Source organism: Diaphorina citri, unplaced genomic scaffold, assembly GCF_000475195.1.
Source record: "Diaphorina citri unplaced genomic scaffold, Diaci psyllid genome assembly version 1.1 scaffold334, whole genome shotgun sequence".
In the NCBI taxonomy this organism is placed as follows: Eukaryota; Metazoa; Arthropoda; class Insecta; order Hemiptera; family Psyllidae; genus Diaphorina; species Diaphorina citri.
The window spans coordinates 167,438-179,934 of NW_007377769.1; the positions used below are offsets into that span (position 1 = coordinate 167,438).

At 38.5% G+C, this 12,497-nt stretch overlaps 1 protein-coding gene across 1 annotated transcript in view; it reads left to right on the top strand.

Moving 5' to 3' along the window:
• Positions 1-12,497, top strand: part of LOC103507673 (protein Shroom-like) — a 73,160-nt gene that overhangs the window by 44,212 nt on the left and 16,451 nt on the right. The window contains exons 5-7 of the mRNA XM_026822483.1: positions 6,534-6,655; positions 7,093-7,348; positions 7,771-8,128. Of these exons, the coding sequence (XP_026678284.1) occupies positions 6,534-6,655; positions 7,093-7,348; positions 7,771-8,128 (736 nt within the window). The remainder of the gene's footprint in view (positions 1-6,533; positions 6,656-7,092; positions 7,349-7,770; positions 8,129-12,497) is intronic.

A 12,497-nucleotide genomic window follows, 5' to 3' on the forward strand; every position in this document is an offset into this window, starting at 1 on the left:
AATTAATGCTCTCATGAAACGCTTGGTGCTCGCTAATGTCTTCTGGCTAATGTATTTAATTATGCAATAATATTTAGTCCACCAAGACATACCTACATAGCATAAATTATACGATATTGTATGCGTCCCACGTACATTGTGACATTGTTCTCATAACTTAATTAATTTTACATGGCAGCTTCTACTGGCTGTTCTAGGTATAGGGTGTCTTTTTTCTACTTCACTTACTTATGTTTATTTATTATTTTATTTATTTTTCAAACAAATGCGAATATTTTGCAAATTTTCCTGCCCTTGGAAAACACATTAGTCTCTTGCAAATCCCGTATAGGGTGTCTTTTTTCTACTTCAGTTACTTATGTTCATTTATTATTTTATTTATTTTTCAAACAAATGCGAATATTTTGCAAATTTTCCTGCCCTTGGAAAACACATTAGTCTCTTGCAAATCCATTCCCTTTATTCTTAAAAAACTTTAAAAAGTAAATCCCTCTTTGTTTGAAGGATTTCGAGTTTAGTAGGTACCGAAGACTTTTTTCAGAGGTTTGATAGAGAGAACTGTAACTGCTAAGGTCTTATCGTCATTTTACTAGATCAGATGAAACTTTTGTCTAGGTACCCTATAGGCACCTTATCTTGTCTGTGTTGTATTGTTTATCCATTGATTTAGTTTTTGAACTTTTGATTTACAAAATGTCCCTCATCATTTAGATTTCTGTCAACCGGTTCTAAAGCCTCAAATCAAAAGAATTTCTGCCTGAAAATAGCCTGAATTCCAGAATTAATCAATGATCCATATACCTAACCATTATTGTTTTCACATTATTTATTGAATCTCCCTTATATTTAGGTAGGTATATATATATAAAAAAAAAAGTTAAAAGGTGTTAAAGATGGTTCTCCTTAATTAAAAACATACTTGGGACCATAAATCACATTGGATTGCAGTAACAATATGGACTGGACTGTCTACAATGTAGGTGTTTTGCCATTTTTAAGGCACTTTGCGAGGATTTTGTTGCTGTCTGGAATTTTATCCTTGTTTTGTTCTTCAAGAATGGACCTTCCTACATACTCTTGTGTTTGTGTTTCTTCTTTCTATTGTAGTGATCATTGTTAATGAACGACACCAAACCCAATATGTAGTGCTTAACCTCTGTAATAAGCATTATGGAGAACGCAAGGCCTCAAATCGTAAATCTCCTGTCTTGGAGTAAAGATAATATTCAGCGACATATACTGCGATGCGATGATCTTCCTGTCTAATATGAAAATAAGAGGACATAGTAATTGGACAATTATTGTCCAGTGACCACAGTTAGAAGAGATTTACTACGAGGCAAAAGGCTAGGCGTGTTGTGGTGCACCAGTCTCAGTACTTCAACATGGCCATCATAAATACAGACCTCCCACCGTATGAAATGGGCCGCCGCCATTTCTAATGGACGTTAGTTGTGTTCTGGTGCACTAGTCTCAGTACTTCAACATGGCCATCATAAATACAGACCTCCCACCGTATGAAATGGGCCGCCGCCATTTCTAATGGACGTTATTGCCCGCGTTGTAACATAGATTAGGAGGCACATAACTTGGCGCTAACAGAGCACACCCGACTAGTGGACATGACAAAGTAAATGAAACAGGGCAGCCTCTTTGATCCCACTGAGTGCCGGCAACAGGTTTCGGCAAAGGAATTGAACTGATTGTGTTTGCTCATCTCAAATGTAAATTTATTGTATCCAATAGGTAGGTACTATACCTATGTATATCCTCTTACCTACTTTGGTTTTCCTCAGTTATACAAGTCTATGATCTGATTTCGACAAATAGTCAAATACATACCTACCTACTCCGTTCAGACTGCCTACATTTCACTAAAGAGGCCCTTTCATTGGTGAAATATTCAAAGTTCAGTCTGTTGAAGTTTGTTCTGATCACAAGGCCCTTACTCATTTCGTGAATAATTAATTATTAACATGGTACCCTCTATTAATTGCTTCAATATGAATTCATTTAAATTGGTTCCAGTCCAGGTATGACCATCTGATGGGATTTTTTTTACATATCGACGGGATATACCCATTGGATTCACGTTATATTGAAATCTCATGTGTGGGAGTGTCCCCTGCTCTTTGACCGCTCTCTGGAAGATACTTATCTGCTACTGGATTATTAACCTGCTCTCTCTATAGGGCTCCCATTCAATGTCAGAATAGAAATTGCACCAAATTCTAAGGTTCAGCAAAATTGAGTTTTTTTTTTTAAACCACAGTAAATTTTTAATTGAGGAAAAACATCACACCATTCACACATTCTTACATTAACCAAGAGAACTCTAGAAGATCTGTGCCTTCTTATAAGAAATTCAATTTTTTTTTTAGCTCCAACTTTTAACTACTAAGTTGGAGCTTCTGGGGCACTGTATCAGCCTTGCTAGACCCTTACTGAGATTTTAAGTACATAGATACAAAAGACGAGACATGCACAACGTTTAGGATTTTCTTGACAAAAAAGGTCTTTTTAACTACTAAGTTGGAGCTTCTGGGGCACTGTATCAGCCTTGCTAGACCCTTACTGAGATTTTAAGATTCTTGATGAAACTGTAATTGTACTGGTAACTGGTCACCCTTTGTGAAACCGACATTTTGACGTGAACAATAATTGAATATTAAAGAAGGACTGAGAATTGAACTATAGCTCCAACTTTTAACTACTAAGTTGGAGCTTCTGGGGCACTGTATCAGCCTTGCTAGACCCTTACTGAGATTTTAAGATTCTTGGTGAAACTGTAATTGTACTGGTAACTGGTCACCCTTTGTGAAACCGACATTTTGACGTGAACAATAATTGAATATTAAAGAAGGACTGAGTGAACAAGAAACGAAGAGGTCGGATGATACTAATGGTATCAAAATTGTGCTTTACGTCCAGTAAGATCTTCGTATGTACATTGATGTAAACTAGTACTGTTTATTAGGCTCTGAGAGCATCGTCATTTTCCTAATCGCTATGTTCAAGCTCTGTACCGGTTTGGATTTTGGACTTGCGCCAATTTATCGGCCGTTCCATGAAAGCGTTTAAAAGACCATCAGACTTTGTTGTACAATTGAAGCACACCTCAGCAAATACTTTGTGCTTTAATTTTTTAAAAAATATTTGAGTTTTATTGTGGGTACTATCTTTGAAAGGACCTCTAATATTGTGGTTCAACATTTTTGAATAAAAAGTTTAAAATCTATTCGGAAAGATTTTAGAAATTTTCGTTCGGATGAGATAAGATAAGATGATAGGACTCTTTGGAGGTGTCGGATATGAAATTCAAAGCATGATTTCACACTGCATTATTCCTGCATAACAAAACAACCTTGTATGATGAGTTCTCGTAAAAAAATCGAAGAATTTGGCAACATACTGTGAAAGATGATCGTAAACTTCCCAAGTCGCAAATTTAGAATCAATTAGGTTTCGGCATTCTTGTAGTGCGAAAGTAAGAAACCGCAGCTGGGGTTTTCGAGGCATGTTTGCAATAATATTGCAAATTATTACAGACTGAACTGGTCTTGGGTTTTCTGCTTCCCTTTGCTACCGTAGGATATTGACTCATTGACTGAGTAGTCCACCGAAAAGAGTAGTTATGTTTCATAACTCACTCACTTACTCTTTACTCTTACCTACAAATCTAAACACATACCTCCTTTGGTAGGTATCTGGTTGAGAACTGCTATCTGTAGATCCATTAGATCCATATTCCATATTTTTTTAGAATCACGAAGATGTTTTCACCTTACCTACAAATGTAAACACATATACCTACTTTGGTAGGTATCTGGTTGAGAACTGCTATCTGTAGATCCATTAGATCCATATTCCATATTTTTTTAGAATCACGAAGATGTTTTCATCCGATAACGAGATTTAGATTTAATGTAATCCATGCCATGTCTGATCATAAACTGCCAAACTCGAGGGCACTTCAAGTTATGACCAATATTGAACGTTAAGTGGTTTCAGGTCTCAAATATTTGGCATTTAGCAGACTTCAAAAGTTTTTATGTTATTTTAATTTACCTACTTACTTATGTCTCATATTAGAGTATTAAACGGGAGTAGGCGGGTTCTAATATCTAATTTTCAAGATTTGAACTTTTATAGTTACATACATACCTACATCGCAAAGGTTTTAACCCATGAGAGCCGAGGAATATATGAAAGTCACACCAAATCCTTCCCTCTTTTGCAGTAATACCTATCTTAGTCGCTCCACTTCAGAGTGCATCGGGCATTCGGCTCTTATGGGCTAAACATGTCCATTTGGGCACGTACCTCCAAACTCCAAACCTAGAACCTACCCTATCTAATGGTTGTTCATATGAAACCAACTTTATTTAAGTTATCCACATGGCTATCTGAACAAACAAACGCTTCCCCTTCTGCCCTCAGGGCTCGGCAATAATTAAAATCCAGTTTAATAAAAATCCTCATTATTTTCGCCGTTGATCCACCAACTTTGCTCTTTTAAATAAACAAGGATTTATTTGTATATTAAATCAATTCATAAATCAAAAACCAATCAATAATACTCTGGCCACGCTCCGTGCCAATTTGTTTTGCCAGTGCGGGGTTCTGTGTTCGATACCCACCCAAGACCAACTTCTGATATGTTCGGGAGCATGTTTGACTTATACCCCTTCAAGTCCATGTATAACGGGGAGGTTGTAATTATATTCATACAAAAGAGCAGTATGTTCTGAGACCTTTTCAAATAAGAAAATATCTTCATCAATGTCTATTATGTACATAATTATGCAGGTAATTACCTACATATTTAGGTTGTGGATTCGGAACTTTCCCTGAAAAACGTTTAGGTCGGTACTTACATAGTAGCCTTCCTACTATGCACTTTAGAATAGATTATTGAAATTGGTTGTATATTTGAGCAGGTTTAGCGGAAAAGCAGTATTGGTATGTTCGTAATTCCTACTTCTGACAGCATAAACGAAACAAAATTCATAACTGAGGAATGCCTACATACTTTATGGTATTCAGCCACTCAAACAGGCGTAAGCTGCTAAGTGGTAAGTAACCTGAGCCAAATACCGATCCGGCTAAACGCTTGTAAGGTTATATTTAATTTAGACTTCTTAAAAACTTTAAAAAGTAAATCCCTCTTTGTTTGAAGGATTTCGAGTTTAGTACCGAAGACTTTTTCAGAGGTTTGATAGAGAGAACTGTAACTGCTAAGGTCTTATCGTCATTTTACTAGATCAGAAGAATTTGTCTAGGTACCCTATAGGCACCTTATCTTGTCTGTGTTGTATTGTTTATCCATTGATTTAGTTTTTGAACTTTTGATTTACAAAATGCCCAGAGTGAAGGTTACCATAGTTACGTCAGCTCGGCTGACTCGACCACTACCACGCCCTTCCTTGATAGGTAAGTCAGCATTCCCCCCCCCCTTACCACCAAGAACATAAGTGAGCTGTAGAACTCGTGGGGGAAAGCACCATTTACCAATTATCTGTCATCTGCTTACTAAGGCCAGCCACTCACTATCAGGTAGACCTGACAGGTACGGCTGAAACGCCCAGAGTGAAGGTTACCATAGTTACGTCAGCTCAGCTGACTCGACCACTACCACGCCCTTCCTTGATAGGTAAGTCAGCATCCCCCCCCCTTACCACCAAGAACATAAGTGAGTTGTAGAACTCGTGGGGAAAGCACCATTTACCAATTATCTGTCATCTGCTTACTAAGGCCAGCCACTCACTATCAGGTAGACCTGACAGGTACGGCTGAAAAGGTGCATCTGTCAGGTCTATCTGATACCTCTGAGCACACACACTGTTAGGTAGAACTGACTCTATCAGGTAGACCTGACACCTGATCAGATCTACCTGATAGTGAGTGGCTGGCCTAAGCCAATCAGGGGTCTATCGAATGGACCATGGATATTACCTATAGTCGTATAAGTTTAGATTTTTATATGGAGATAACAATCAATATCTCAGATCTTCCTGAGGACTCTCTTTAGTTAACATATCGGAGAATCCCCATAAACTCTTCCAAGGAGACCATAACGCCCACACTTCTGGAACCTCACTGAACTTTGTACCGTTCCAAATTTGAAAGAGGACATCTTGCTTAGTCAGGACAATAAATTAGAGACGAGCAAAAAAAAGTGTGCTCATGCTTTGCCGTGATCACTTGAGTGATGATTGGGACGAGAGGAACGTTAGATGTAAGAGGCGAAAGTGTGATGAAAGTTTTTTTTTCAATTCATGGTAAATTAGGGTCATCCAATTTATGCTTATATGTAGAATCCTTCTGAGGCTAATCGGGGTTGAAGGCACCTCGCCAGATCAGTGGAATTAAAGTCAACTCCTCAATTGGCCTCAGGAGGCTGAGTGCTCCTCAAGATAGGATACTCCCTTTTCTTTTGACTATAATGACTTAATGAGTATAACTAACTAGTAGCGTTCCGTATTCAAAGAGTGACAAGTCACAGTACAAAAGTTTCCTGTTTGATTTTCCAGACTGCGGAGAGACAATGACTGTTCTGTCCTGAGTGGCATGGAGGAGACAGCAGTGAGGAGGGAGACTAGTCGAGACTCGAGCGCCTCAAGCGGATCCTCCAGTGAAACTTTGAAATGGAGAGGTAACATTTGTAGCAAATAAATCATAGAATCTAGATCCCATGATTTGGATATTAGAATTATCATGTGGGGCTATGGTATTATACATTGCTTACAGCAGAGTTTGAACTTATTAATTTGTATGCTTCAAAGTATTCCAGGGGGTTTTGACTACTAACTAGTGATGCATCACACTAAGGAATTCATTTTATCTTACTAGGATAGGAACTTTTTAGTCAGTCCTAGCACTGAAAAATTGTATCCTTCATCCCTTCGTCATACACTGGACATTTCCGCTCGAACAATAGTAACCAATTTCTCAATATAAACACCTACATTACATTGAAATGGGGATCTTTTCTGACGAAATTTCTGTGTGCGGAGTCCAGTATGTAGGATTGTAAGACTATTGCACCCCAAAAATACAAACACCTGATCTCTCTCCATTCTCATCCCGCAGGTTCCATGAGCGATGTTTCGGTGACCAGTAGCTCTCGCGGTTCCTCGTCCCAGCTCATAGCTCACAGTGCGCGGGTCGAGACCCCTCAGCGGCACCTTTCCGAGTCTGTTCTGTATTTAGAAACCACCAGCAGTAGCGGTTCGCAACTGCGGCATTCCCATCAGATACGGCATCAGCATCAGTTGCGGCGATTGTTCCCGGTTTCGACCTACACGGTGGCTCCTCAGCCGCAGTTGAACTCCCCCACCTCGCCTAAGTAAGTTTTTGATGACCGAGTAAGTGATCTATTGCTACTCGTATGTCTTCTTCAGAGACATTTGCAAGATTCGATTAATCACAATTCAATGCAACAACAAAGACTTGGCTGAAGTCTTCTGAGCTAAGACTTTTAAAAGATTTGATACAATTCAATTCGACAACAATGGGCGGGCTTAGCTGAAGTTACCACAAGAGTTTAATAATTCCAATTTTCAACGTTTATCTGAACGAACTTTCAAGTGTGGATGGACTTGAAAAGAAAGTATCTAATGAAGGCACTAGTAAAAATTGTACTATCCTTCTCCATTATCTGCTCCTCAATAAAGTAAAATAGATGGATACAGACTACCAGACTAGGCTTACTATGTTACTTCCTTAAGCTTGTCAAATACCTAATTTGATGTTTTATCAATTCCTCAGATCCCCTCCAATGAGTGTTGCGGACCGAATATCAGAACTCGAGAAGCATCAACCGCCATCATCTCAGAACGCCGCCAAATCTTCCGCCAAGGACTCCGGCGGCAATGGCGGAAAAGACAAAACCTCGCTCAAAGCGATCCAGAAGAAAGCCCTCCTCTCTTTCTACGAGCGCCACCATTCAGCCTGGCGGTCAGAGCCACAACTAACTCCCCTCACGGGGCAACCACTGTCGACTGCCCAGCCTCTGACGTCACAACTGCTGGGACAGGCTGTGACGTCACAATCGGGAAGGCCGAGTCACGGAAGTTCCCGCCGGTCCTCTTCGGCTTCGGACTATGGAGGAGGTCATTGGAAAGAGGTAAGTGTGGACGAAGTCTATGGTTGTTATGCACAGACCATGATGAAGCTGATGAGTAGTGGAACCAGGGAATCAGTGTATTTCAAGAAGGTATTAAAAGTTAAAAGACACCATACCTAATTACCTACCATAAACTGTAAACTTTTGAGGAGCTGAAATCAAAATATACCTAAGAAAAGTGCAACAGGCTATAACTTATAAAAGACACATATTTTATGAACTCAGAAAACATGCATAGATAGTAAGTACTTCCTTCAACAAGGAAATTAATGGGAGGAAAAAAATTGCAAAACAATTTCCGAAACAAAACCTGATTCTTTGGGGTCTGAAATCAGGTTGCGTGTCCCACGTCCATCTTGATTGTTGTCCGTACCACGTTGCCAGTTTTAATTATGTCCTCAGGGGGGCATGAGGGACACTCTTTGCATGTCTCCAATCTATGAAGACATTTCCCACTCGAAATTTGAAAGTAAGGACAAACATGACACGCCAACACAGGCGTGGAATGGGAGTCGAAATAAATTGGTCTCAGTTGTGGAATTTCTGATCTTGTCATAAGTGGCAAGCAGTATATGACACTTTGCTTCTGCTGCTGCAAAATCTGGAGTGCTGTCACTTTTGAGGTGTGCCCTTGGTTCTTTAATTCCCTGGAATTTCTTATCACTCTAGAAAATACAATAAAAAAAGATGAAGAGAGAAGAAATCAATAAAATTTATTGATGAGATGCCCAAAAGTTTGGGTTGCCAGATGACACAGCATAGTATACTACTCCTGCAAAAGTTGTTTCATTAAATAGTTTTTAAGCATAAGAATATACAAAGTCCACCGCGCTAACTACTACTACTACAGTTGATTCTTCAACCAAGTATTTCGTATTGCATAAACATCATAACTCTCGCAGGCGATTCATCAGTTCCTATTACCGGTTCGGTTTATCTACACATTCTAAGGTCACCGGAGAGTAAACTTTGGAATGCGCGGAATGCTTTGTGAAGTTAGTCCATTATGATGCTCTCTAAGTTCATGATCCGCAGTCACCTTAACAGTAAAACCGTAAGAAATGGACCACGATCTGAAATAGACATGATGTACTTTGTACGAGTACTGTATGTACGATTGTACTATGATAATGTACTTTTTGTATGTAGGAACTATGACCCTAGTTCCTAACCAGGGTGGTTGAGAGGCTGACGAAAAACGCCGACCCCGTCTGTACACGGGAAAGGGCGAAGAAAAATAAGAGAAAGACTTATGTAGGAACTCCTGAGAGATTAATAACGGTTTGAACTTTACTTTTGTCGAAAACTCCTGGAAATCAGTGATCCAATCCCTAGATAAATTCTAGGTAGTGACTGTTCCTATTGTGGTTTTATGATCATATTTTGTGCTTGAATCCACTAAACTAGCACAATTATTATTATTCTAGGTGCCTATAAAAACTGTCTGCATTTGACAAAAATGAAACCCTCAAAGGCCATAATTATAGGTACCGGAAAACCAGTGGGGCATTTAGCCTTCACGTCAGCAATAGTGCAGGAAAAAGAACGTCAAATAAAATATAGTTCCTTGGCTGGGGCTCAAACCATCAACAAGCACCTCAGACGTCCTAGAAGGCGCAAAATAGAGCAAGGCCAACGGCGAAACCTACGTAAAGATCCAAGAGGTGATGAAATAAAACTAGTCAGCATAGAACACCAATAGTGTTTTTTGCCGATGTATCAATTATATTGAAGCAATCAAAGAAATGAGACCTCTCTAACGAGTCACATACAAGACACGAACATGTTCAATAAGGTGTGATTCAATGGGAGATATTGCAAGAAAAAATCCAAAGCTTCCTTTTGCAAAATTTTGCAATGCCACCAAGACGTGACATACAGTTGCAGTTTTTATCATGCTTGTTTGGTATCGATTGTCTTAAGTGGGACTCCAACCCCTAATACCTTTGTTCTTTTTATTATTTTATTTATTATTTTTTTTTTTTTTTTTTTGCCGATGTATCAATTATATTGAAGCAATCAAAGAAATGAGACCTCTCTAACGAGTCACATACAAGACACGAACATGTTCAATAAGGTGTGATTCAATGGGAGATATTGCAAGAAAAAATCCAAAGCTTCCTTTTGCAAAATTTTGCAATGCCACCAAGACGTGACATACAGTTGCAGTTTTTATCATGCTTGTTTGGTATCGATTGTCTTAAGTGGGACTCTAACCCCTAATACCTTTGTTCTTTTTATTATTTTATTTATTTATTTTTTTTTTCAAGGCCCCCAAAAAATTGAGAAATCTTTTTTGCTAGATAGATGTTTAGAGCAAGTAAAAAAAAAAAATCGTGAATAAATCATATACCTAATGTGTTAACCACTAAAGGAAATTGGTCAAATATTGATGGGGAATTTTTGATTTGACAAAGAACAGATTCTGTAGATGGACAAAGATCAATCTGAATTGCACACTGAACTAGCCAATGTAGGCACCTAAGTAACTCCAGATCTAAAGTGAGCGGAAATACCCATGTGCCCAGGTCCAAACCATTGACTGAGTCACATAATACCATTATTGCATTAGCTCATATTGACACATTCAACAAGTATAGACATATAATTGAAAGTATATTATGTAGATAGTAATACATATAAATGAAAGTATATACGTCTCTCCGACCAATCCCGATCGACCTAGATACAACCAACACACACGTCATGAGTTCATAGCTCTATTATGAGGAGTGTAATTAGAAGACTGGAGGTTCGAGTCCAGGAACGAATGTATTAAAAATTACTTGGGGCAGGGGTAATAACGAAGAATTGAAGATTATAGGCTATAGATAGGGGAATAAATGGAAGTGATACCGTTTCTAAAAGCTTTCTTCCTTTTAGTTTTGGTATTGATAAAACGACCTTAAAGCTTGGTTATATTGTTGGTATCGTGTTAAGAGAGGGAGGGGCTGTAGCTGTGCTCGTTTCTGTCTGTTTTTGCACTATAAATCTGGAACTTTAATATCTTTATAGCTGCTACAAAAGTACAAAGACCCATACGTGCCTATCAGTATGCTCAAGTAAACCCTCCCTCATTGGAAAAAATGTCCATCCATCCCAGTTTATAAATGAACCTGCGCTCTGCTCCCCGTCTTGGGGGTTTGAGCGCCCCTAAATGTCACCCCTGAGCTCAGTGTGCCCAATGTCTGACTCCTGCTTAGGTGATAGCGTCTCCACAGAAGTAGACACATCAAAACTGACCTAGTCACAAAGAATTAGGCGGGAAATCCCATATCTTTGTAAAAAAAAAGTGATATCAACATATGTAGCAATACATGATATTGTGTTCCTAGTTTGATATTTCAATTAATGGGTATCCTATCTCTTACACAAATGGTGTAATATTTTTTTGACAATTGAAAGAAATATTACGAGTCTACGTGAAGATCTGTTTAGGTGGAGCTATATTATTAATTTGTCTACGATAAATCAAATCTATCTACAATTCTACAGGGTGGACGGGATGTTGGTGAAATAAAATGAAGGGGTCCACTTTTCTACTAGCACAGTATATTATGATTTCACAAATTTTGACTTATTGAATAAACTGGGCCGGGGTGGTAGCGCCTAATCACCACTTACGTAAGTACAGGTTATGGTTACCTACTGGGAGCCCACGAAGGCCGCAAAAAGAACCTCATTTGAGAATTTTGACATGAAGCTTTGTCCAATTTTCATTAGGTATCTAGTTTTCATTAGTTTCAATAGTTTCCAATATTATCAAATCTACGTTGCTAGAATAGGTACGATTTTATCTGTCTATATCCGATCTACCTATCTATAAAAGTCTAGTACCAAAAGTATGAAAGTAGTTATTTTATCATTAGATGTTATTTTTTACCAGTTTCATGAGAATTTGAGATTCTTCTTTCTTCACTCCTCTCACCGCCCGTTTGTATTCTGTATTCCTTGAGTCCATCTCCTTCTTTCAGATAATTGAACCCATTGGAATGATAGTTATGCGATGTTACATCTGTAAAAGAATGAATGTAACATGACCCCACAACAACAGTTAGGTCATCTTGGTGTTTTATCCGCTGTGAAATATGAAGATCCCACCAGTGTCTTGTCTGTAAATCTTCACAGCAATTTATTCTATTCTATTCTCCTCTATTCTATTTAATTCCATTCTATTCTGGTAGGTTATAAAAAACTTATTAGTGACAACGACAACATGAATTTAAAGGATACAGTTGATCCCTTATTTGTAGGTAGGGTAGCAATGTATTGTCTACAATCTACAGTTTGCAAGTTCCCTTTTTGCTTAGACCAATGTGCCATTTAACAAGGTACAGAGGAACGGCTTCATGTTTTAAATGGGTGATTT